Source organism: Monodelphis domestica, chromosome 7 (assembly GCF_027887165.1).
Source record: "Monodelphis domestica isolate mMonDom1 chromosome 7, mMonDom1.pri, whole genome shotgun sequence".
Taxonomy (NCBI): domain Eukaryota; kingdom Metazoa; phylum Chordata; class Mammalia; order Didelphimorphia; family Didelphidae; genus Monodelphis; species Monodelphis domestica.
This window is the reverse complement of record NC_077233.1, coordinates 93,384,098-93,408,312: the sequence shown is the minus strand read 5'-3', so window position 1 is coordinate 93,408,312 and position 24,215 is coordinate 93,384,098. Positions and strand designations below refer to the sequence as shown.

The following is a 24,215-nucleotide window of genomic DNA, read 5'->3' as shown; positions in this document are numbered from 1 at the left end:
TCACTGCGCAGCCCCTGGGCCGCGTCCCCTCCGACTCCGGCTTCTCCGGGCTCCCTCCAGAGCCGGCTCAAATCCCAGCTTCCACAGGAGGCCTCCTTCCCTGCCTGCTCGTGGAGCAATCTTGTATGTCCATGGCCATTCACTGGTGTCTTCTCCAGTACCGCCCAAGTTCCTTGCGGGCACGAACCCTGTTCTTGCCTGTCTGCATTTCCGGCATTTATCCCAGTGCCTGGCACAGTGAATGCTTAACAGATGCTCGGGGACCACGCAATTGACTATATGCCTTTCTATCAGGTCAGAGAAAGTCTGGGGAGCCTTCCCAGGAGCCCCAATAAAATCCGCTCTCCCCCCACCTCCCCAAGGGATCCGCCTGATACAGACCCTCTCCCCAGGAGATCCTGGGGGTCCAGCATCACCCTTGGGGCCCCGGGCCCCATCCTCTCCAGGATCACCGGCCTCCCCCTAGAACGAGAGGAGCTTTAGTGAGGGGGCTGTCAGCCCCACCACCAGCCAGGGAGGCGCTGCTGCACACACACACACACACACACACATGCACGCACGCACGCACGCACACACGCACACATGCACACACACACGCCCTCATACCTTTGTTCCTTTCTCTCCAGCCCCTGGAATTCCAGGCCCTGCATCCACCTAGAAGCACAGAAGGGGACAGGCATGGGAGGGACCCAGGATATAGGGATAGGAGGGGATATAGGAGGGGAAATAAGAGGAGTCCATGACCTAGAAGGCATCTTAGGGGAATGCCGGGAGACATGGGGACACACACAGGATGCCTGGGGACACCTAGGGAGGTATGGATAGGTCAAAGGACATGCAGTCTATTCACTTTAGGGGCCTAATGGCAAATTACTTTCCAGACTAGCTGGACCAATGCACAACTTCACTAACTGACAGGAGGAAGAGAAAATAAATGTTCACTCATTGAATTTAAATGTTTTGTTCGTTTAATTTGAAATTCAAATTTTGCTAACTAAAATTTGCTTCTTTTAATAAAAACCACAGGCGCACACCTAGGGAAGGCATAGCAGAGGGCCATAAAGCAGGGCTGTGGAGGAAGCATGCACTCCCCACTTACCGATCTCCCAGGGGGTCCTGGTGGCCCCTGTGTTAGAAATAAATTGAGATCAGAGAAATCAAGGAAAAGGATGACCCCTCCCAGGGCCGGGCACTGCCTGAGTTCCTTCACCCTGACTGCTAGGTACAGCCCCAACTCTCCCTTCAGTTCCCTTCTGGACATCCTTCGGTCCCCTACAAATAGCTCAGGAGCAGGAAGCTCGCCCCTGACGAGACACCCCCCTCCCTACTCCAAATCCCAAACTCCGATTCCCACAGACCCCAGGAGAGGGTCACTCACCAGTTCTCCTCGGTCACCTTTGGGACCCGTTAGTCCTGGGCTGCCCTGGTTGGAAGGGTCAGGAGTCAAGAGAGTAAACCGAGGAGTGGGGAAGAGGTCATCGGGGACCAAAGGGGGGAATGAGAGTGGGAGGCTTGGGTGCGAGACTTACATTTCGTCCATCCTCTCCGGGATCACCCTGGTCTCCCTTCTCACCAGGTGGGCCCCGAATGCCGGGGATGCCCTGAACAGATATGAAGAAGCAGGACTTGGTGATCTCCCCCCAAGGCAAGCTCACAGACACGCGCCCCTCTCCCAGCTTCAGCCCTCCTTTTTTAAGATCTCAATTCCTGGCCGGCCGGTCTGATGCCTCTCCTGCCATACGGGGGAAAACTTCAAGGGTGGGGGAAAGCCCTGCTTACCCGAAGACCCCGGTCTCCAGGCTTCCCAGGCAGTCCTGTCTCGCCCTGGAAACAGAAACACAGAGCTATAGAAGAAGAGACAGAGACAAATGGGGGAAGAGGCTGACCCAGCGAGAGACAGATGTCGAAATTTAACAGAAAGCCACTGATCTAGAGAAGGCCAGACCCAGGAGGCAGCAGACTGTGGGGCTCATGCTTCTGTCTGAGAAGGGGGCGCCGACTTTGTGCAGAGGGGCAGGGAGCCCCCTTCCCCTCCTGTGCTGCTCGGCTAGAGGCAGGAGAAAGGGCAAAGTGGCCTAGGGAGTTTTCCCCAGTCCCAAGACGGGCCCATTTTGTATCCATAGTTAAGGGCTGAAGGGTCATCGATCATCACTGAATAAGGAGCCCTAGAAATGGGAAGGAGGGGGGCATCTTACCACAGGGCCCTCATCCCCCTTCTCTCCAGTTTCGCCCTGCGGGAGAAGACAGTAAAATCCTCTCACCCTCACTGCTGACCCCATTGTACTTTTCCAACCAGCCCCCCCAACATTGCCATTCTCCAATTCCTAGTTATCTCCCAATATCTCCTCTCCTTTGGCCCCCTACTATAATCCCCGTCTTACGTCTCTTCCTCGGGGGCCAACGGGTCCTGGAGGCCCCGGGCGTCCAGGCTCCCCTTTGTCTCCAGAAGCCCCAACCTCGCCCTGGGGACAAGGCCAGAGTTAGGAGGCGCTCGGACACACAAATACGCAATGCTTTGCACGTAGTAGGCACTTAATACGTGTCTCTTGAATCGTCACAGTCTCACCTTGGGCCCAGCTCTGCCTGTGAGGCCAATCGCACCCTGTGGGGATGGAGAAGACACAAAGTCGGGGTGTGAGCATTGGAGTCAGCCTCCTTGGGCCTCTGCCCCTAGACCCTCATCCTCCCACTCACTTACACGATCTCCAAGCTCTCCTTTGGGGCCAGGATCCCCAGGAACACCAACTCCAGGTAGACCCTGTGGGAAAAAAGGTAGAAGGAAGAGATGAGTAAGAGAAATCTATGTGACCCACTTTCTCATCTTCCAAATCCCTCCTCGGCTCCACCTACTCACCCGGTCCCCTTTGGGTCCTGGAGCTCCTTGGGGTCCCTCTGGCCCCAGATTCCCCTGCAGACGACAGAGATGTTAGACCAGCTTCCACCCCCCAAGCTGTCTCAGTGCTGCAAGAGCAGCACCCCCAGGTCCCTCATGGTCCCCAGACACCCCCCAATCCCCAATATAGCTCCCTATAGCACTGAACTCCACCCTTGCACTCCCTTTATTCTCATTGTTTCAATTTGGTTGCGCCTCCCCCAGATGCACAACCCTCCTCCCAGGGCCCTCTGGCACCCTATCCAGGACATTAAAGAAATCAGATCCTCCAAAACTCCCAGTGGCCCCAGCTCTTCCCCTACCTTCTCTCCTTTCACTCCAGCACCATCAAGTCCCTGAAACCAAAGAGATAAGGAAGTTGGGGCCCTTTGGAACATATGGATTCCCAAGGAATGTTGGGTTTCTGGGGTGTGGGGGGAGGGCACATCCTGCTCTTTATGAGGTAGCTGGATATGCCAGAGGAAGGGACTTGGGGCAATACTCTACCCTCGAGTCCCCCCCCCCAGCCTCAGCATCCTTACTCACCATGACCTCTCCAGGTTTGCCAGGCTCTCCAGGTTCTCCCTAAAATGGGGAGAGTTATGGGATGAAGATGGGGGTCCCCTAGGACATAGGGTCCCTTCCCATGTGACAATATGGTCATATTCCCCAACATCTTAGAGATCTGGGGCAGGGGCTCAGTACCCGGAATGGGGGGCACAGGGGCAGCCTTATGAGGATTTATTTAGCCTGGCTTGAGCTCAGGTTGAGTTACCTTCTCTCCCCTTCGACCAGCTGGTCCTGGAGGTCCCTGTGAAGAGACAAAGCAGCTCTTCTCAGGGAAAGGAGGGAGAAAGGGAGCCCCAGCCCCCATCTCCCATCTTCCTTTCCCTCTCCCCTCCACCACGGCCTTTCCCCATCTTTTTCCATCCCTTCTCTCTCATCCCCCATATTCACCTCCGGACCCTCAGCTCCAGGTCTCCCTGACAAGCCAGGCTCCCCCTGTTGAGAGACACAGACCCTAAGGAGGGGTTCTTCCTCCCATGTGCCCCTGGGGCTACAGCCAGACGGGCAGGGGATGAAAATATCAAGTTCACAAGCTGCTCCCCTGAACGTATTCTCCTGTGTTCGCTCCTCTAGACCGAGTGTTCCAGGCACTGGGTCCATCCCATAATCTCTGTTCTAGAATCTGTCCAGGGTCGGGATGCTCCTAGGTTCTCTTCCCAATCTGGTCTGCCATCATACATGGCCTCCTCTTCAGGCCTATCTGGTGTGTCCTATGAGCACCCTTCAGAGTCTGTGGCTCATGTGGACTACTCAGAAGGGAGTCGCTGCCATAAGAATACATTGGAAGGAAGAAGAAAAGGGCCCAGGAAAGAGCTCCTCGAAAAGCTCTCTCTGGGGCAGTGGCCTGGTCATGGGGCGTGGGGTGGGGTTGTGAATCGCGGAGGGGCTTGGGGAATCAAAGAGAAGTTATTTGGGGCAACAAGGGCAAGAAAGGGAAGGGGATGAGGTCCAAGGCAATGGGGAAGGATGTCGGGGAGCAAGGAGACCATGAAGGGGCTAGGAAGGGGGGCTTTGAAGTACTGGGAAAGTTGTGGAGGTACAAATCAGGTCTAACAACTCCATCACCTTTAGGGGAACTGGGGGCCAGAAAGATCCAGAGAAGCCTCTAGATCCAAGGGATTAAGAGGCCCCTAGATAGCACAGTGCATAAAGGGTCAAACCTGGAATCAGGAGGACTGGGTTCAAATTTGGCCTTAGACACTTCTTAGCTGTGTGACCCTGGGCAAGTCACTTAACCCCCATTTCCTAGCCCTTACCACTCTTCTGCCTTGGAGCCAATACACAGTATTGATTTTAAGATAGAAGGTAAGGATTAAAAAAAAAGACGGAAATAAAAAAGAGCCAAGTATTGGGTGAGCCAGTAGAAGGGACGGGTGATTTGGAAGAGGAGTTTTGGGGTAGAGAAGTAATAGAAGACACGGATGGATACCTCCACACCCTGCCCCCAACCCAGCCAACCAATCTGAGAGCCACAACGTGCCCAAGATAAGAGGAGTCCTGGAGCTCAAGGTCAATCCTCTCAATAGTCCCAGGGAAGAAACAACCCCAGACAGAGGAAGGGGCTTGGGGATTAGAGGATTTGGGACTAGGAGAGACCTTAGAGATTATTAAGACCAATGCTCTCCTTTAAGAGAGAAGGGAAGTGACTGATCCAAGATGCCAGGATGTCCCATTCCTTCATCCCCTTCCCCATCCTTTGTTCCAAGGCTCCTTCCTCGACATCTCAATCGACTCTCAAGCTTACATAGACATAGCAAGTCAGGGGCAGAGCTGGGACTTGAAGCCAGGTCTCCAGACTCCCTGCTCAGGAACCTTCTGCTGTACCACACGGGTCCTCCTCAGCCAACACAACGTGACCTCAACACTTCCTGAAGCCCTCTGGTAGGCAACATGTCTGGGGAATGATTCCCAAGCTCCATGAAGGGTGGGCGAGATAGAGGGAAGACAGGGGGCAGCACAGAAGGGGCTTACCTGCAGCCCAGGTGGACCTGGGAAGCCCCGATCACCCTGATGGGAGAAAAAAATAATCAGCTTAATTCTCAGTTTACATTCCCAATTTAGAAGTGGGGAAACCGAGGCTCAGAGGAGTAAGTGACTGACCCAAGGCCATACATTCAGTTCAGACTTCCCCAGACTGTCTATCTCATAGCTTCCTAGCTAGAACAAGGGAACCCCATGTCCAAGGAAGCTCCAGCCCTACCACCCATGGGATTTCCTCACTGATTCTCATCTTCCAGAATCATTCCCTCCATCCAGCATATGGACTCACCTTCTCTCCGGCCTCCCCCAATGACCCTGGCTGGCCTGGGTCTCCCTGGAAGAGAAAATGGCAGAGAATAAAGGTAAACAGGTAGGAAGCACTAACTTCTGGACTCGGCCTCAGATCCTCGTCCCCTCTCTCTTCCTGGCCCTCCTCACCCATTCGCCTCAGTCCTACCCCAACCGTGGTCTCCCCACAGAAGTACCGACAGCCCCAAAACAAATCCAGGTTCTTGACCCCTGGTGGCTCCCTCTGCCCCTAAAACTCACTTTGCTTCCTGGTTCTCCTGGTGGTCCTCGAGGACCCTAGAGGAGGTGAGGTTTAGTGAATGGAGGCCAGCTCAGACACAGATAGCACATATTCCTCCCCAACACTGTCCCCGGGCTGGCGAGATGCCGATCACGGCAGCGCCTTCTCCATCCCATCTTCCTTTCTCCGAGTCCTGAGCAGTCAGCATCCTCCCAAATTTGGGATCTCCGCCACGTCGTCTCCCTCCCCTTCTGCTCCTACCCGTCTCTACTCACTCGGTCTCCTGGGTTCCCTTGTCGCCCTGGGAGCCCCGGAAATCCATCTTCGCCTTCACCCTAAGGACAGAAGAGCCAGTGCTGGGGTGGGTATGAGAGCCACCCAGGAGGGCTGGGAAGGCTTTAGTGCAGGCTTTCATGGACACCCCCTCCCAAGAGTCAGTGAAAAGGCCAGAGGGGGAAGTAAGGGGAGGCCAAGTCCCCACTCGAGAGCGTGAGTTCCAGGAGGGCCTTATGATAGCGGCATAGACTGGAGAGCCCTTGGACACCATGCAGTCCAAACCCTTCAGTGTATCACAGGAAAGCTCAGCTCTCGAGAGAGCAAAGAATCGGCCAGAAGTCATACAAATGTATACAAATTAGCAGAGGCAGGATTTGAATGCAGGCTCTAGAACTCCAGATCATGTGTTCTTTTCGCTGCCTCTCACACTATCATGTCTGGTACCTTCGCCAACCCCTGGGAAGAGCTTTGCATACATCAGGTGCTTAATAAATGTTTGTTGACTTGAACTGTGAAGGTAGCTACCAGACAAAGTTCAGAGTTCTCTGTTTGGCATTCAGGACCCTCTAATTTGGTGCTCCCCGTATTTGTGCCAACACCCCTGCCCCGCCCCAGCTTGCCTTTACTCACACTGTTTCCCTGGCCTAGAACATCTCTCCCCCTTCTTTGCCTCCTGTATCCCCGTCCATCCTTGAAAACCTCATTCAAATGCTGTCTCCTCCAGGAAGCTTTCCCTGACTCAGCCCTGATGGTGACCCCTGCCTCCCTCCATTCCCAGCTCCCACGGTCGCTCTCCGGGGAAATTTGCCCATGTTCCAGAGCATAAAAAGGATTTGTCTGTCCTTTATCCGCCAATCAGACTGAGCTTCTGAGGGTTCCCTGCCTCTCTCAGCTAAAATGCTTTACCACCTCTAGAACCTAGCAAAGAGATCTGCAAACAGTAAGGACTTACTAAAGGGTGGCCCGGCTGTGACTTAGGGTCAGAGAGGCCTGGGGATAGGCTCGAGAACGAAAGTCACGGGCAAAGTAGAGAAGGGTTCAGCATCACTGGGGAGCCTGTGCCCAGCTCCTCTACTCCCTTACCTTGTCTCCTTTCTCCCCACGGGGTCCAGGGGGACCCATGGGCCCTGGATTTCCTGGGAGGCCCTGGGAGGACAAGAGTATCAGCACAGGTATCACGGGGGGAGGAAATGGGTCAGACCCTGAGTCCCCCAAACCCAGGAGGAAATAGCCCCCCAGTAACTCACTTCAGGAAGTATGTCCCTCAACCCTTTCCCCAAGGAAAAGTCTCTCCACAGCCCCCCACTCACCGGCAGCCCTGGGTCACCCCCTCCAACACCTCCACTGCCTGGTCCAGGAAGGCCCTGGGACAAGAGGATTCTGTTAGGGTAAAGGGAAGATGGGAGCTCCCCAAGTCTCAGCCCTTCCCCCTAGATGCCTTTTCATGCCCATCCTTCCCCCATTCACTTACCGGCTCTCCTCTATCACCCTTGTCACCCTGCAAAGCAAATCATGAGTGACTCCCTGGAATACTCCCCTGCCCCAGAGCTCCCCCTTTCCCCAGCCCCTTCCATTTCCCTTCCCACACGCTTCAAAACCCCCTATTATCCACCTCCCCCCTGGAGACCACTAAGGTCTAGGCTACATGGGGGAATTTGCAGTGAGGGGGTTGGGAGAGATGAATGTTCAGAGATGACACCTTTATTGATGTTCCTCGGGGCCCCGGCAGGCCTGGGTCCCCATCTGAGCCACGGGGGCCTGGAGGTCCCTATGGGTAGGCGAGGGAGGGGAGGGGAGAGGAACAGAGTCATAAAAGAGCAGGTTTCTAGAATCTTTCCCTCCTGTCCCAACCCAACTCCAACCCACTCTTCCTCCATCCCTAGCCACAGTCGTCCCAGAGCCCCCACCTACCTGGACACCTGGCTCCCCCTTCTTGCCTGGCAGCCCTGCCCCTCCTCCTGTAACAGACCCAGGCTTCCCCTGCAGGAGCAAGCAAGCAGTAAGGAGAGATCATGGATGGCGGTCACTACTCTCCTCAGCCCCCAAAGGGCACTGCCCTCCATCCTTTCCAGAACCACTTACCGGCTCCCCCTTCTGCCCTGGCAGGCCTGGTTCCCCCTGCAGAACAAAGAGAAATGAGGGGGTGGTCATGGGAAAGAGATGCCCCCCAAATCAAAGGAAGCAGATCCGGGTAAATATTCCTCCTCCTCCTTCATGGAGCCTTCCTGTATCCCTTACATCCATCATTAGACAGCAGATCCCTGGCTGGTCCCTTTAAAGGTGGGCTATGGATTTGAGGGATGTAAATAAGGCAAAGCACCTAGGTTGAGGAAGGCCATGGGGCATCAAGGGCTGGGGGAAGTGATGGGGGAATGCATGCTCCTTACCGCTTCTCCTCGAGAGCCAGGTCGGCCAGGAGAGCCCTGCAACCAGAACCAGAGATCAGTCTTCATGTCATGTGTATGGACATGGAGCAGAGAATGAGCAGAGCTATCCCAAGGGTGGGCAAACCAGAGTTTTCTAAGGAACTCGCCTCAGGGATGAACGTGCTTCCCTCTCACCCTCATCCCAGGCTCTCTGGTCCTCTGTGGACCCTACACAGGAGGATTCCCCCCTCTGCCATCTGCCAAACACACATGCCACATCCTTCCCTGTGGGCTACTCTACCCAGCAGGAATGCAAGAAATTGGAACCAACCCCACCACCTCCCGGGGAGAGCCATGGGAGTCTGCAGGACCAAGGACCACCGCCATCCCTCCACTTTGCCCCAGGCACCAAAAGTCCTCATCCTGGCACCATGTAAAAGGGAACTTTAATGGACACGAGATCTACTCACTGTCACGCCAGGACTTCCAGGGTTCCCAGGGCTGCCTGGTCGCCCATCCACGCCGGGGAAGCCCTTTAAGAAACAAAAAGTTCAGGGACCAATGTGAGAGGAAATGGTCCAGAGTTAAAACTAGAACACAGAGCATTATAGAGAGGGCTGAGGATTGCCCACCCTACCTTCTCCTGAGGACTCAGAAACGGTTTTTCTTTAATATATTCTAACATTCATAACTTATATTCGTCTAATAAAAACAATCATAAAAATAGCTAAAAACATAACTATAGCACTTACTTGTGGGCACTGTGCTAAGCACTTTACAAATATCTCATTTGGTTCCCCCCCCCATGATCCTGGGAAGTAGGTATTATTATCCCAATTTTACAGATAAGAAAACTGAGGCAAAGATTGTGCCTTGACATGGGTCACGCAGCCAGGAAGTGTCTGGGGCCAAATTTGAGCTCATCTTTCTAACTCTGAGAGGGAGGGAGGAGGAAGGAAGGAAGGCAGGAAGGCAGGCAGGAAGGAAGGAAGGAAGGAAGGAAGGAAGGAAGGAAGGAAGGAAGGAAGGAAGGAAGGAAGGAAGGAAGGCAGGAAGGCAGGAAGGCAGGAAGGAAGGAAGGAAGGAAGGAAGGAAGGAAGGAAGGAAGGAAGGAAGGAAGGAAGGAAGGAAGGAAGGAAGGAAGTCAGGAAGGAAGGAAGGCAGGCAGGAAGGAAGGAAGGAAGGAAGGAAGGAAGGAAGGAAGGAAGGAAGGAAGGAAGGAAGGAAGGAAGGAAGGAAGGAAGGAAGGAAGGAAGGAAGGAAGGAAGGAAGGAAGGAAGGAAGGAAGGAAGGCAGGAAGGAAGGAAGGAAGGAAGGAAGGAAGGAAGGAAGGAAGGAAGGAAGGAAGGAAGGCAGGAAGGCAGGAAGGAAGGAAGGAAGGAAGGAAGGAAGGAAGGAAGGAAGGAAGGAAGGAAGAAGGGAGAGAGGAAGGGAGGGAGGGAGGAAGGGAGGGAGGCAGGGACAAAACTAACATGTTGGCACCATCTAACATTCTTGCAAAGTTCTCTCAGTCCCTGACCTTTGCAAAGAAGGCATTTAGACAGTATTCAGTTGTGTTTTGTTTTTGTTCTTTCTTTACTTGGCATCCTGGCTGGGTGACCTAGGATAAGTCATCTCTCCTCTTGGAGCTCCAGGTGACCCTCTTTGCAGAGGACAGGCAGACCTACATTGCTAGATATCCTCATCTGACAGCTCTGGAGATGGAGAAAATCTCGGGTCCAGTCCCTATCCCTACTTGCACTGCTGTAATCGTTGTGTATGTTGTAGTGCAGGTTCTCTCTGAGTTTCTTTCAGCTCAGGGGCCACCTCTTCCATGAAGCCTTCCTTGACTTCTCCCAGCTGTTAGTGAGCTCTCCCTCCTAGACTATTCCTGAGGCCCTTCCTCCCGATAGGTGTCTGTCTCCTTCCTGGCTACCAGATCAGGGGGAGGCATTTTTCTCCTTTCTCCTCTCAGGGCTTCACGCCCAGTAGTCGCTGAACAATGCTGGCTGACTTTAAGTGAAGTGCGCTGGACGCGTCTCTGGGACTTTGTCATGTGCCTAGCCTGATTGGGATGGAGCAAAGGAGCCTGCCTAGGGCATGTGGGGGGAGGACGCCTCATCCGGTGGTGCCCAGAGTCAGGAGCGTGATGGGGGTGGGGAGGACCCGAGACAGCGGTCACTCATTCCTTACTCACCCTCTCCCCCTTCTCGCCACCTCCCGGTAACCCCCGAGGTCCTGGAGGGCCGCTTCTGCCCTGAGAGAAAAGAGAGTGAGTGAGAGGGGAGGAGGGGTCTGACGACACAGGAAAGTAGTGGGGGAAGAATAACGGAGGGCAATTACCGGGTCTCCAGGGGGGCCGGCTTGTCCTTTCTGGCCCTGAGAGGACATAAGGCACAGTGAGGCGGGAGCCACGGACCGTCCCCTCCCCAGTGGGACTCTCACCCCCGCCTCCCCTCCCAGAAGCCTTCCCAGTCACTCCAATCGTGTCCGGTCTCCTCCCATCCCCAGTGCCTACTCACTGTGGCTCCAGGCTCCCCCTTCTGGCCCTGAGGACATACGGGGGTCAGAGGGGAAAGGGTCAGATCCAGGCTCCAGCTCCCGTCCCTCCTCCCTGCCCCAGAGCCCCTGGACACGCACCTTTGGACACTGTGATGGGCAGGGCGCAGGCCTCGGCTGTGGACACAGAAAAGGCCTCCTTGGAGCTAAAGCCATCCAAGTCGCCCCCAGAGACACCTTCCAAATCCCAGCCTTGAGGTCCCGGGTCCCCTCTGCCTGCCCGTGCACCCCTCACCTGAGTGCCAGAGGCCGCCTGGCAAAGAGCCGTCGCCAAGCCGCCCACTGCCTGCTCCAGGCTACGGGCATTGTCCACAGCCATGAAGACGGGGGCAGGATCCACACCAGACACCAAACGCCTCAGCTGCTCTGGCTGGGCGCCGGGCATGCCCAGGACGAGCACGGAGAGCCCTGCCAGAGGGTTCCCCGAGGGTCATCTCTATGTCCATCCCTCCTAAAGGGGGAACAATAGCCCCCCTAATTCGTAAAGTTACCCTCCCAAAGCTGAGCCCCTCACCTGCAGCCTGGGCCTCTCGAGCGGGACTGATGGCATCGTCCCCAGAAGGCCCATCCACCACCAGCACCAGCAGGCCTGGCACGTGGGAGCGTCGCCCGCTGCTGCCAGGGGCCAACAGGTACCTGTAGGCCGTAGTGATGGCAACACCTACGGGAAAAGGAACTTTTAGGCCGGAACCCCAGGGTCGCCCCTACCCCAGCCGCCAAATTCCAGATGCTTGGGGACAGCCGGTGACAGAGAGCCCAAAGAACCGTCCCGAGCCTGGAAAGAAGAAAGGAAGGCAGGGGCGAGAAGGGCCCTAGTCTGTGTGGCAGCTCCGGGACCTTCCTCTCGCCTGCCCGGCCCCTCACCAAGGTTGTTCCCACTCGGATCTGTGTAGGGGATGCCCTGGATCCGCTGAAGGATGGAGTTTCGGTCATAGGAGCCGTTCAAGGGGACCAGGGGGGAAGGTCGGTGACTGTAGGCCATGAGCCCAACCTGCAAGGGAGGAGACCGGAGAGCCGAGAGGTGTCCCGTCAGGCTGGAACCGAGTCACAGACATTCTTCAACCCAGCCTCGAAAGCCTGAGCCATCAGCCTTTGCTGACGCCTCTGCTAAGGATCACGGTCTCCCCCCACCCCAAACTGCCTTGGCACTTCTGTTTGCAGCCCTCCCTGATGGACTGCCGTCCAGTCCACCCCTGGCGCTGTGCATCCACCCCCTACACGGGGCTCCAGAGCCCCGCAGAGCAGGGCTTGTTTAATCCACCACGGTTAGCCGCGAGGCGTAGAGGAAAGGCCTTGGCTTGGGATGAGCCCTGGAGATGGGCTGGATGGGGGAGGAGGGAAGGGGCTGTCTAGAGAGAGAAGGCGCTAGAGGGGTGCCAGGCGGATATGCTGACTGAAATGGAAGGGAGCACCCCAGAGGAAAGACTCAGGACAGCTCAGAGGGAATTCTAGGCCAAGGGGAGGCGTGGGGAAGGGCCGAATGACGGAGGATGCCCGGAAAAGACTACAGGAGAGTAAAGTTTAAAGAAGTTAAAGCAGTGGTCCACATTTGCTGGGCTACGAAGCTCACTTGTACCCTGGAGATGGAAGAGGCAGTGAATGAAAGGAAAGAAATGAGCCTCTATTATGCCCCTCCTAAGTGCCAGGCCCGGTGCTAAGGCTTTTACAAATATTACTTCATTTGACAAGGGGGTTTATTTGAAAAGAGGCCCAATCAGGGAGACATCCCACAACTTCCAGGAACCCGGAGTCAAAAGGAAGCATTCATTTGAGGCCCGAGAGCAAATTAGCAATAAAAGGCCAGACAGGCTCTCGACCAGGAACTTGGGAGCAGAAAGGGGAATGGCGACTCTGGGAGACCCAGGGAAAGAACTATTTAAGGTTTTACATCTATAACAAATTATGGAATCAGAGGACCACGGAATGGCGGGACTAGCTGGAACACTGAGATTCAGGAAGGACAAGCCAGGGTGACTCAGCAAACAGCAGGTCTAGAACAGAAGCGAGGTCCTCGGGCTGCAGGCCGGACTCTTCATGGCAATTACCTAAGCAAGGTTGGACTACACTACAGATGAACTCCACTGGATGCAGCCTGATCCACAAAAGCCCTTCATTCTCTAGTTAATGGTATCTGTTCTCTTGTCCCGTGGAGGCACCACGATGTAATGGGAAAAGCTTTGGCCTGGGAGTCAGGAGATCGGAGCTCCCAGCTCTGCCAAGCCCTGGCTATGTGACCACTGGTGCAAGGGACTCCGTTTCTCTATTTATGACATAAGGATGTGATGTGTGTAAGATCCCTCCTAGACCTGATGTTCTGCGACGGTGTAAAGCGCAGGAACAGAATGAGCTGGGCATAGGAAGAAAGGAAGAATTCCTGAAAAAGAAGAGAAGCCAGAAAGGGGCCAAGTACGCATGCAGGTAGAGTGCCTCTCTACAGGTGAAACGTCTGCCTTTGTAACTCGAAGTGGGAGCAGCAGGAAGGAACCCTTCCTGGGCTGGGGCCGAGGACAAAGAAATACCTGCATCGCATCTGGCCCAAGAGGCCCCAGAGCAGACACCAGGCGGCTGAGGGCAGACTTCACAACCCCTGAGTGATGCTCATTGTCCCTAGTGGCATGGACCAGGAACACAACATCCGCCCGGCCATGTGAGCAACCTGCAGGCGGGGGGTGGGGGGAGAAGGTGTGCTCAGAGGTTCCCATTATCACTGGCTCCCCAGGAACACCATCATCCCTCTTAGCATCACCCATCCCTTATAACTAGCAGACCTAGTTCTCCCTCTTGAATCTCTGGCCAATGGATCTGTCTTCTACCAATCCCCCAACTCTATACCCACTCAAAATGCTTGCCCTGTGCCCTCTTTACCAAGATGGTGGGTGAGTGAAGCCTCAGGGCCTCGGCTACTTCCTTGGACAGGGGTTAAGGAAAAGGTGTAGGAGACGCCGGGTTCTAGTCCTGTCACTTTTTGGGAATGCAAGGAGCCTGGAAGTGTCTGTTGGGACCCAGGGGCAGCTACCAAGGTAGAAAATAAGAGGAGATAAAATACAGATTAAATATGAGGGACATCCCCCCAATACACAATGGATTCCTGCCACTAGACAGCTCCCCAAGACTCCATGGACTCCATTAGACCTCTAAGGCCCCCTCATAAAAACCTAGGTACACACACAGTATCCCAACTCGCAGATGTTCCAAGTGCCCTGAGGATGCCCATATTAAGCAACAGCACTAGAACTTTTTTCCCACATAAAGCCTGGAGATTTCTTCCCAACATAGCATTGAGAACCCTCTACCCAAGTATATTATCTCCCAAGAGAATAGGCTGCTGGTAGGAAGAGCTAAGTCTTCCCCAACACCCACACTGAAGAGTCCCTCTAGCCTGCCCATTGCCAGACACTCTTACTATAGCCAGAGCCTGGAAGTGGTCTCCAAGACAGGATGTAACTAGATGCTCCTGGAACCGGGGTCCAAGCCAGGGTCACTGAATCCATTGAGGTCTCCACAGTACGAAGGTGAGTGGTAAGGGAGGGAAGGCCTGTGGGCAGGACCAGGAGTCGGGTACTGGGTCATGGGAGGTAAATCGTGTTAGGAATGCTGTCTTGGAAGGGGAGATGTGGGGCTTGAGTGGGATTGAGAACAAGGAAAGATTCAGAGAGTGGGCAGACTTTGAACTTGGGTAGGGGAAGAGTAGGGGGCAGGAAAGAATGAGGGGTGGGGAATGGATGTCCTAAAGAACCTTCATGAAGGAGGAGGAAAGAGAAGAGGGAAAGATCAGAGAATCTGAGTTGTTAGAGGTGGAAGGAAACTTAGAGATCAACCAATCCCATCTCCATTGAGGGCCAGAGAAGGGAATTGTCTTACTTGGGATCATAGTGGCAGAACTTGGACCCCAGGAGCTCTGATTCCCCATACAGGCATCTTTCTGCTACAACAGACTGCCTGGGTCAGGAAGGAATTGCCCCAAAAGAAAGGTGTACTTGGTTCAAGGATGGTGGTATATTCCATAGGGAGAAGGGGAAGTAACATAGAGATGAGAGTTTCAGTTTGGGGAAAAGAGCTTCCAGAAGTCAGTCTCTTACCAGTCTGGACAGAGAGGGACACTGGTGTGCTCTCCCCTGATCCAGAAGGACCCAAGGTGCTCAGGGTCACGTGGTACAGTGTCCCTGGCTCCAACCCTACCAGGTCATAGCGGCTGACTTCTGGGCCCAGGACCCTGGACTGCTCTGGGCCTCCTACAGGAGAATGGGGGAAGAAGGTAGAGAAAAAGGAGTTGAGAACAGATGGAGACTAGAAAAATAATAATAAAAGTAAATAACATTGATATAGCACTCTCACTAAGTAAAGTGCCAGGCACTAGGCTTTACAATTACTATCTCTTTTCATCCTTTCAACAACCATAGTAAGTAGGTTCTCTTATCGTCTTCATTTTACAGATGAGGAAACTAAGTCAAACAGAAGTTAAATAACTTGCCCAGGGTCATAGCTAGGTAGTGTCTGAGGCTGGATTTGAACTCAGCTCCTCCTGAATTTAGACCCAGCACTCTGTCCACTGTGCCACCTAGCTGACCAGAGGAGATAAGGTGGTTGGAGGAACCAGGAAGAGGCAAAAGACTGGAGATGTGAGAAGAAAGAAGTATAAGATGAGGACACAGAAATAGGAGAAAAGATAAGAGGGAGAGAGCAGGAGATGCCATGAGAGGGGGGCTTTGGAGAGTGGCAGAATGGAGATAGGGAGGAACAAAAATGGAAGATGATGATGGAAGGAAAGCCTGGAGAAAGAGGATGAAGGGAGATGGTCCTGAGATGGGAGTGGAGGAGGAGACGTGGAAGATGGAGGTGGAGGGGGCTGGGCAGGGCTCTGGCTCCTAAGCCTGCCCCAACTAGGTATTTTTGAGTGCGTGAGGGGGGGGGGTCTGCCTTGCACACCCCTCACCTTCGGGCCGCCAACGGAGCCGGAACCCACCCGCCCCGGGCACAGGGTCCCAAGCCAGGCGCAGCACCCGTTCCTCACTGTGCTGTAGCCGAAAGGAGCCCGGGGCAGAAAGAGATACCGGGGCTGCAGGGAAAGATAGAGAGGAGAGGGGGTCAGCCAGCCCAAGTCAGTCTGCGGGATCAGGCCCCGCCCCTTCCAGAGGTCCCGCCCCTTCCAGCACCACCCTTCCCCCGCGCGGCCATACGTGTGGTCACCGTGAGGCTCACAGGCGCCCCCTCGCGGTTCCCGATCAGTGCTGTCACTCGGACTGTGTAACTGACCCCTCCCTCCAGGCCCCCAATCTCAGCTGAGTCCGTGTCTCCCGGGAGCATCTGGCTGCTCTCTGGGCCGCCTGTGGAGGAGAACAAGAATGGGGGGAGGGGCAGAGATAGAAGGGAGGGAGGGGAGGCGTGGCCCCAAGGGAGGAGGCCCAGACGGACTGTGAAGAGGCCGCCCTAAGGAGCTCATTAAAGGGAGGGAGAGCTGGGCGGTGACAAGACCGCGTCTCTAGGGTCTAGGAGAGGGTGAGAGGAGTGAAGAGGGTCAGGGGCTGGACGACTTCCGGCCCAGAGGACCAGGGCTCACCTTCTCTCCTGCCCCACACCAGCCTGTACGAAGTGGCACCAGGAACTCCCACCCAGGTCACGCGGACCACGTCACTGGACGAGTCAAGAATCTGGAGCCTGGACACAGCCCCGACGGGCTCTGGGGCTGCGGGACAAGGGGCCCAGGAGCGCCCGTCAGACGGCTACCCAGAGCAGAATTGGGGCACTGGAGCTGGGAGCCCGGCCGGGAGTGGAGCTGGGAGCCCGGGGGCTTGGGGTAACGGGTCCAGAAGCGCTGTGATAGAGAATGTGGGCAGCGCTGTTGGGTTCAGGAGCTGGTCGGAGCTTACCCGTCCTCACGGCCACAGACGCAGCTGGCCCTTCCAAGCTGCCCACCTGGGCTGTGACGCGCACGGTGTAGTCGGTGTTTGGTTCCAGGCCCTCGAGTTGGGCTGAGGAAGCGTCCCCAGGGACCAGCTGGGATTGTTCTGGCCCTGGAGACCAAGAATGCATTCCATGACCGCCAGCCCGACGGGAGGCCCCTCCAAGCCCCATCAGACACCAAGGCCCCCACCATCCTCCCAGACTAGCCCACTGCGGAAACCCTCGTGAACAGGGGCTGCCCACCTCGGCCCGAGTGCAAAGAGACCCTATAGCCTGTGGCTCCTGGGACCCCCGTCCAGGTAACCCTGACAGATGAGCTCCCAGCATGGATCACACGAAGGGCAGACACGGACCCTGGAGAATCTGGGGGAGACACAGAGGTGGACTGGGGAGAGAGGGAGTCTGAGGGAAGGCACCGGAAAGAAGGAGGTCGTGGGAGCCCAGGGGAAGCGCAAGAGGGGACCGTGTAAGTGGCAGGGAGATGAGGACTCACCTGTGTGGATGGTGATGACCGAGGAGGGGCCCTGGTCAACACCCCGTAGGGCGGACACTGACACTTGGTACGAGGCCCCCGGCCGAAGTCCCACAATGTCAAAGGATGTAGAGGCGGCCGGCAGGGTCCTGGAGGACTCGTGGCCTGATTCCAGAGAGGAATGAATCCATGCAGAGATGCTGTTCCTGGTGCTCTGGCCAACCTCCCTACCCCACAGCCCTCTAAAGGTCCTTCCTTCCCCCGTGCAGATCAAGCTCCTCTCTCGCCCCCCACCCATTGCCCTCCCATCCTGCCCTGCCCTTCAGGCCCCCCTCACCGCCCCCCACCCACCCACTTCCCAACTAACCATCTCTCAGGCGCCAAGTGAGCCGATAACCGCTAGCTCCAGGGACCAACCCCCAGGACACCTGGACCCGGCCTGGCTCAGACGCTACCACTCGAAATCTGGGAACTCTGGGCAAGGGCTCCGCATCTAAGAACAGGGCAAGGGCTGATGAGACCCTCCCACCAGTCACCACTTCACACTTTGCCCGCTTTGTCCTAGCCCATCCCCGCCCCCAAGCCTCCCCACCCCAGGCCCAGCTCTTCCAGGAGCTTGGCACCCCCAGAAGTCAGAGCCCTCAGAGGGCAGACATCCACATATCCCCGCCTCACCAAGCCGAACAGTGAGGGTGCCAGGAGTGCCTTCTCGATTTCCTGCCAGGGCTGACACGCGCACTACATAGCTCACACCAGGCTGGACTCTGTCCAGCTCAAAGCTTGTCTGGTCAGGAGGAAGCCTCTGGGTCTTCTCAGAGCCATCTAGGGGACCAGAGGAAGCAAGGCTTGGCTACGGGGACAGAGACCCTCGCTGGCCAGAAAGGGGGACACAGTATTCTGGATCCCTGGCACCCCGGGTAGGGTCATTCTGGGACAGCTTCCGAGAGAGGAGCCAATAGGAAGGGAATCGGAGGGAGGGGGGCCACTGGCTGAGGAGGGAGTGGACATCGGGCCCCAGCGCCCAGCTTCCCCACTCACCTTGTGTGTTGCGCACCACGAAACGATAGCCAGAGACACCAGGCACAGGGCTCCAGACCACTCGTACCGATCGCCTGGACGGGGATGCTTCGGCCACTTGTAAATCGGACACTTGGCCCGGAGCCGGTTCTAGCACTAGGTGGGAAGGGAGAAGTCCTTGAAATCCGGAGCCCTCCCCCTGGGCCCTGATAGGAGCACCACTGACCCCGCACAGAGCACCCCTCTATTGTGTCCTCGCCTGGGCCCGCCCGGCTTACCAGTCTGAGAGATGGTGGCAGGGGTGGCGACTTCGCGGCCCTCATACAGGGTGTAGAGTGTGAGCCGGTACTCGGTGCCTGGCTGCAGCCCCTGAACCTGATAGCTCGTCACCTCCGTGGGCAGCACCACCGTCTGCGTTGGCTCCGAGCCTGGCAGGGCAGGTTCAAAGGCCTGAACACTCGAGCCATGCCAGGGATGCCGAATGCCCCTTGGACCAGGGCGGGGGAAGCGTCTCTTCTTCAGATCGGGGCCCCCCCAGGTTAAGGGCCGTTTCCTCTCCCTCAGACTGTCCCAGAGCCCCCTCAGAGACAGTCTCTGCCTCCCTCGTGTTCAGAACCAGGCAAAAGTCACTCTGGGTGGGCTGGTATCAGCTGGGGTGAATAGAATGGTTCAGGTCCAGGCCTAGACTCTCCCCTTCTCAACACCCCCCACGGTCCCTTACTAACCGCTCACTCGTCTCCATTCCAGCCTATATCCCTGGGCCTCAGGGATGTGGGTCCAGAATACATGGATGGATGTGGGCCCCAAGATGACCGTCTGTAAGTTCTGAATGATGCCCAGCTCTGGCCAAGGACACAGTAAAGGTTAGCTCCTCACTGAACCTCCCAGCAAAATCCAGGTCTCCCCTTCCCTCCAAGGCTCCCCCAATGCGGCTTCCCATCCTTACCGGTTCGTGCTGTCAGCGACGCAGAAGGCCCTGGTGTCCGGCCGTGCAGAGGGGTCACAGTCACCACATATTCTGTGTCTGGGCTCAGGCCCTTTAGGAGGGCAGATGTTTGGCCTCGGCCGATGTCCAGCTGCTGGGAGGACCCACCTGGGAGAAGCAGGGATATTCTCAGTGCAAGACAAGGGAGATAAGAGGCTGGGTTGGGAGTGAGAAGGCACAAGGCACGACTGAGACAAACGACCATGAAGAAGGAGACTATTCATAGGATGGTACATCAGGGATCCCCCACTTTCCCCGATCCTCCCATCTTACTCTCTAAACTTCTCCAGGTCACTCGATAGCCGCTGGCTCCAGCCACAGCCCGCCAGGCCACCAGGAGAGTATGAGCTGTGGCATTCTGGATGGAGATGTTGGGCCCCTCCAGGGCAGCTGTGAGGGAGAAGGTGTCCAGGACTTGTAGGGTGAGATCGGAAGCCAAGGAGCCCAGGAAGGGACCCTCGGATGGGGGTGGAGGGAATCTGGGAGGACAGGAGTCCCAGGGAGGCATGGAGGTACCAGGCTGGGGGAATAGGGAGACTATGGAAGTCAGTCACAGATTCAGACTGGAGGAAGAGTTAAGAAGCCTTGGGGGACCCCCAGAGGAAATCAATGAGAGATATCACTCACCAGTCTGGGCAGTCCTACTCACGGCCTCCCCCACACTGTTGGCATACTGGGCAACCACTGTCACCTGGTATTCAGTCTGTGGCCGCAAACCTTGCAGCCGGACCCTTGTCTCCCCTGCTGGTACAGTCACCTGCTCCCCCCAGAGAACACAGAACTCAGGGTTCACTGCTCCTCCACCTCTGAGCCCCCCGTTTGCTCCCAAGCTTTTGCTCCTCTTTGTTCCTCACCTCTTGCCGCTGGTCAGGCACAGGCTGCCCCAGCCCAGTGAGAGGGACATACTGGACCTTGTAGCTGATCACAGGACCACTAGCTGCTGTCCATTCAGCCAAGAGGGATTCACTGGTTGCCTGTGAGAGCACCAGATCCCGGGGGCCAGAGTGGGGGCCCTCTGCTGCAGGGAGACAGAGGGGACCATGGCATCCATCCCCCAAAGTGACTGGTAGGCATGCTCAAAGGTCAATGTCGGGGCTTAGGTCTTAAGGACTTTAAATTGGGTGGAATAGGGTGTCATCCCAATTCAGGACAAGGGGCTGGCTGCCTTGGTCCGGGGGGGCTGCAGGTGTAGTGGGGAGACAGAAGGTTTGGGTCTGGGCTTATGCTCCTGTGATCTTGACTCTGACACTTATCTCTGTGACTTTGGACAAGTCAATCAACCTAGCAGATCCTTTTCCTCATCTGCAAAATGAAGAGACTGGATGATCTTGAAGGTCCATCTCAGTTCAAAACCCTTCAATCCTAAGTATCCGGAATACCCCAATAGCCTCCCTACCACATCGATCTGATCTGGTTAATTTTTTGCTCAGAAATCTTCAGTAGCTCCATATAGACTCCTGAATAAAGTTCCGATTCCTGCCCCTGGATTTCAAACCATCTACAAGCCGATTCCCTCTCCCTCCTAGTCTTACCTCTTATTACCCGCCTCCAAGCCCTATTTTCTATTAAGACTGAACTAGTCGCCATCCCTTGTCCACATCCCTCAGTATTGTACCTATGTGCCTTTACCAAGGAGGCCCCCTCTGCCTAGAATGTCCTTTTCTCCCTCTTTGCTCCTTAAAATGCTACCTTTCATTTAGGGATCATAGACCTAGAGCTGGAAGGGACCTTGTGGTGGTTAGTTAGTCATTTTCAGTCTTGTCTGACTCTGTGCCCCATTTGGGTTTTCTTGGCAGATAATAGAAAGGTTTGCCATTTCTTTCTCCAGCTCATTTTACAGATGAGAAAGCTGAGGCAGAGTTACACAGCTACTCACTGAAGCTGGATTTGAATTCCGATCTTCCTGACATCCATGCCACTTTAGAGATCACCTAATCTAATCCTGTCATTTTACAGATGAGAAAAATTGAGGACTGAGAGATTAAGTAACTTTCCCAGGCTCACACAGGTAGTTAAGTGGTAGAATCTACACTAGAACAGCTCAAAGGAAGAAACAGGCCCAGAAAGGGAGAAGTTCCCTGTGCTATGATGAAAAATAATGTTGAATTTGGAGTTAGAGTAACTGGTCTTTAGAACTCCTACTCTTTGACTTGGCCACTCGTGTGACCTTGACTGAGTCATTGTTCTCTGGAACGATTTCTCATCTGTAAAAGGTCTAGATGGTCTCAAAGATCCCTTCCATAATTAACTCTACAATCCTAAGTAACAGATACAAGGTTCAAGGCCTGTGAGGAAGACAATACAAACATCTTTCTCTGTTGATAAGTAAAGGAATTTGCTTGAGACTGGATTTTCAGGTAGGGGATGGAAGGCCCCTGGAGCTCTTCATGTTTGTAGATTCTCTCCCCACAGACTGCAAGCTTCCATTTAATCTAAATTTTTGTATCTCCCCTGATACTGAGTAATCCCAGTGTTCTGCTTACAGAAGGCACTGAGGAATAGCCTTGTTGACATTCAAGTTTGCACACAAGCCTAGACCCCTTCCTGATTCTCTCCATTTGAGTGAAGTGAGGACCGTGTTTGTGAGCAATGAGAGGAAACGAATCCTGATGGTGGAAAAGAGAAGATCGCTTGGTAATTTAGTAGAAACTGGGGGGATCTCCAATAGGGGTACTCACGGGGTAGGATCTGGGGGGTGCCCCCTGTGGTGGTGCAGACTCGACGGGACACGAGGGGCAGCAGGGTGCTGAGGATGCTAAAGTCATTGACGAAGTAGAAGAAAACATCCGGTGGTTCTGAGGCTGCCCTTCGAAGCTCTCCCTGGTCAGCATTCTTGATCCCTGGGCATCCAGTGGGAGAGTTTCACTTCATCGGCCCTGCACCCCTCTCCGCAGGCACCCCCACACAAAACCCCCACGGCCCTACTCACCCACTGCAAACACCTTCACCCCCTGCCTCTTCAGCCTCTGGGCTGCTGGCTCCACCTGGTCCTGAGACTTTCCATCAGTGATAAGGATGCAAACCTAGAGAGAGGATAAGGGAAGGACGTACCCAGGGTAAGGGGTGAAGGGATGGAAATAGCCAGTAGAGGCCAATAAAGCCAGGGGTGAGTGGAGTCAGGATTAGGGCCAGGAAGACAGAGGAGAGCAGAGTCAGAAGTTAGGGTCAGTCAGAGTTCTGGGATAATCAATCACTCAATAAGCATTTTTTTTAAACCCTTCCCTTCCATCTTAGAATCAATACTATATATTGGTTCCAGGGCAGAAGAGCAGCAAAGGCTAGGTTTTAGGGGTTAAATGACTTGCCCAGGGTCACACAGCTAGGATCAATGAGCATTTATTAAGTGCCTACCATGTGCCAGGCACTAGGTATTCAACGACAAAAATGAGAAAGCACTTGTCCTCAGAGAGCTTACATTCTACTGAGGGGACACCCAGAAAAATGACTATAAAATGAATAGGAAGAGGACATTTAGAAGGTAGGGCTAGCACTTAGAGGGGTCAGGAAAGACTTCATGAGAAGGCTGCCCTTTGAATTGAGTCTTCAAAGGGATTCTAAGAGGAGGGCTGAGTGCATCCTAGGACTGGAGGACAGGCAATGGCACACGGAGGGGAGGGAGAAATGCTAAAAAACCACTTTGGGGGAGTAATGCAGAACCAGACTGGAAAGGCAAGATGGGGGCCAGACTGTGAAGGAGTTTAAATGCTAAAGAGGGGACTGTATGGAGCCCAGCAATAAGAGGGCCTCAGGAGTTTTGTTGAGTACGAGAGAGACATGGTCGGACTTGTGATTTAGGACAATTACTTGGGCATCGGGGTGGAGGATGTAGGGGAGCCGGGAAGGCACTTGAGACAAATAATCCTGGACAGAAAGGATGAGGGCCTGAATTAGGGGACTGGCTGAGTGGGTAGAGAAACTGAACAGAGGGATGTTGTAGGGTTAGAATTGAGGGGAGGGAGAGACAGATGGACAGATGGACAGACAGAGAGAGACAGAGAGGGAGGGAGAGAAACGTGTCAAGGATGATTCTGAGATCTTGAACCTGAGTGCCGGGAAGAATGATGGCAGAAATGAGGTTCAGAAGAGCAGTGGGTTTGGGGGGACGGATGGATTCTCTTTTGCATCCATTGAGTTTCAGATACCTATGGTCTATCTGGGTGGAAAGATCGAATGGGCAGTTGATGATGGGGGGTTCAAGCTAAAAAAAAAGATTAAGGCTAGATATGAAGATGTCTATAGAGATGCTAAATCTATCTCCCCATAGACAGCGATAGAGATCTACAGATAGAGAGATCTGTCCGCTGCAGAGGCATGCAAACTAATCCCATGGAAACCAATGAGGTCATCAAGTGAAAGAGAAGAGGCAGAGGGCAGGGCCTTGGGATAGCCCACAGGTAGGGGCATGATAGAGGTAATGATCCTCTTAAAGAGGAAGCTGCCGGGGAAGAGGAGAACCCAGAGAAAGCAGAATCACAAAACCAGAGAGAAGAGACGAATCCCTTGGGAAGAACGGTCCAGGGCCAGTTCAGTGAAGATGAGACTTGGGAAAAGGCATCAGACTAACGGAGATTACCGGTAATTTTGGAGAGTCATTTCAGTGGAGTGAGGACACCGAAGCCAGACTGTCAAGAGAGAGCCAGCCAGGCTCAAGAGTCAGTCCACTCATATCAGGCTTGGGAAGCCGGGAGGAATTCCAAGGGGGCAGAGGCCCG

At 54.8% G+C, this 24,215-nt stretch overlaps 1 protein-coding gene and 1 long non-coding RNA gene across 3 annotated transcripts in view; one reads left to right on the top strand and one right to left on the bottom strand.

The window, feature by feature from the left end:
• COL7A1 (collagen type VII alpha 1 chain) overlaps window positions 1-24,215 on the bottom strand; it is a 49,632-nt gene that overhangs the window by 23,180 nt on the left and 2,237 nt on the right. Inside the window, exons 5-59 of the mRNA XM_056805097.1 lie at window positions 22,433-22,526; window positions 22,182-22,343; window positions 20,358-20,521; window positions 20,131-20,260; window positions 19,777-19,893; window positions 19,465-19,611; window positions 19,244-19,360; window positions 18,797-18,946; window positions 18,540-18,674; window positions 18,177-18,323; window positions 17,869-17,994; window positions 17,523-17,666; window positions 17,273-17,392; window positions 16,996-17,139; window positions 16,686-16,811; window positions 16,306-16,452; window positions 16,062-16,184; window positions 15,208-15,360; window positions 14,532-14,663; window positions 13,994-14,140; window positions 13,648-13,784; window positions 11,993-12,119; window positions 11,643-11,789; window positions 11,364-11,536; window positions 11,210-11,245; window positions 11,092-11,118; window positions 10,913-10,948; window positions 10,767-10,826; window positions 9,061-9,123; window positions 8,612-8,647; window positions 8,307-8,342; window positions 8,136-8,204; window positions 7,924-7,992; window positions 7,696-7,722; window positions 7,535-7,588; window positions 7,308-7,370; window positions 6,224-6,283; window positions 5,969-6,004; window positions 5,709-5,753; window positions 5,411-5,446; window positions 3,830-3,874; window positions 3,648-3,683; window positions 3,419-3,457; window positions 3,196-3,228; window positions 2,855-2,908; window positions 2,699-2,758; window positions 2,567-2,602; window positions 2,382-2,462; window positions 2,196-2,231; window positions 1,780-1,824; window positions 1,530-1,601; window positions 1,379-1,423; window positions 1,100-1,126; window positions 607-654; window positions 382-462 (exon numbers count right to left, since the gene is read on the bottom strand). Of these exons, the coding sequence (XP_056661075.1) occupies window positions 382-462; window positions 607-654; window positions 1,100-1,126; window positions 1,379-1,423; window positions 1,530-1,601; window positions 1,780-1,824; window positions 2,196-2,231; window positions 2,382-2,462; window positions 2,567-2,602; window positions 2,699-2,758; window positions 2,855-2,908; window positions 3,196-3,228; window positions 3,419-3,457; window positions 3,648-3,683; window positions 3,830-3,874; window positions 5,411-5,446; window positions 5,709-5,753; window positions 5,969-6,004; window positions 6,224-6,283; window positions 7,308-7,370; window positions 7,535-7,588; window positions 7,696-7,722; window positions 7,924-7,992; window positions 8,136-8,204; window positions 8,307-8,342; window positions 8,612-8,647; window positions 9,061-9,123; window positions 10,767-10,826; window positions 10,913-10,948; window positions 11,092-11,118; window positions 11,210-11,245; window positions 11,364-11,536; window positions 11,643-11,789; window positions 11,993-12,119; window positions 13,648-13,784; window positions 13,994-14,140; window positions 14,532-14,663; window positions 15,208-15,360; window positions 16,062-16,184; window positions 16,306-16,452; window positions 16,686-16,811; window positions 16,996-17,139; window positions 17,273-17,392; window positions 17,523-17,666; window positions 17,869-17,994; window positions 18,177-18,323; window positions 18,540-18,674; window positions 18,797-18,946; window positions 19,244-19,360; window positions 19,465-19,611; window positions 19,777-19,893; window positions 20,131-20,260; window positions 20,358-20,521; window positions 22,182-22,343; window positions 22,433-22,526 (4,800 nt within the window). The remainder of the gene's footprint in view (window positions 1-381; window positions 463-606; window positions 655-1,099; window positions 1,127-1,378; window positions 1,424-1,529; window positions 1,602-1,779; window positions 1,825-2,195; window positions 2,232-2,381; window positions 2,463-2,566; window positions 2,603-2,698; window positions 2,759-2,854; window positions 2,909-3,195; window positions 3,229-3,418; window positions 3,458-3,647; window positions 3,684-3,829; window positions 3,875-5,410; window positions 5,447-5,708; window positions 5,754-5,968; window positions 6,005-6,223; window positions 6,284-7,307; window positions 7,371-7,534; window positions 7,589-7,695; window positions 7,723-7,923; window positions 7,993-8,135; window positions 8,205-8,306; window positions 8,343-8,611; window positions 8,648-9,060; window positions 9,124-10,766; window positions 10,827-10,912; window positions 10,949-11,091; window positions 11,119-11,209; window positions 11,246-11,363; window positions 11,537-11,642; window positions 11,790-11,992; window positions 12,120-13,647; window positions 13,785-13,993; window positions 14,141-14,531; window positions 14,664-15,207; window positions 15,361-16,061; window positions 16,185-16,305; window positions 16,453-16,685; window positions 16,812-16,995; window positions 17,140-17,272; window positions 17,393-17,522; window positions 17,667-17,868; window positions 17,995-18,176; window positions 18,324-18,539; window positions 18,675-18,796; window positions 18,947-19,243; window positions 19,361-19,464; window positions 19,612-19,776; window positions 19,894-20,130; window positions 20,261-20,357; window positions 20,522-22,181; window positions 22,344-22,432; window positions 22,527-24,215) is intronic.
• On the top strand, window positions 3,396-9,313 carry LOC130455483 (uncharacterized). 2 transcript variants are annotated; one of them, XR_008913480.1, is made up of 6 exons: window positions 3,401-4,142; window positions 5,146-5,320; window positions 5,677-5,789; window positions 6,949-7,164; window positions 8,108-8,223; window positions 8,797-9,313. It is a non-coding gene; the product is annotated as an uncharacterized LOC130455483 (long non-coding RNA). The 2 variants fall into 2 exon arrangements; XR_008913479.1 differs by having other exon boundaries at window positions 3,396-5,320.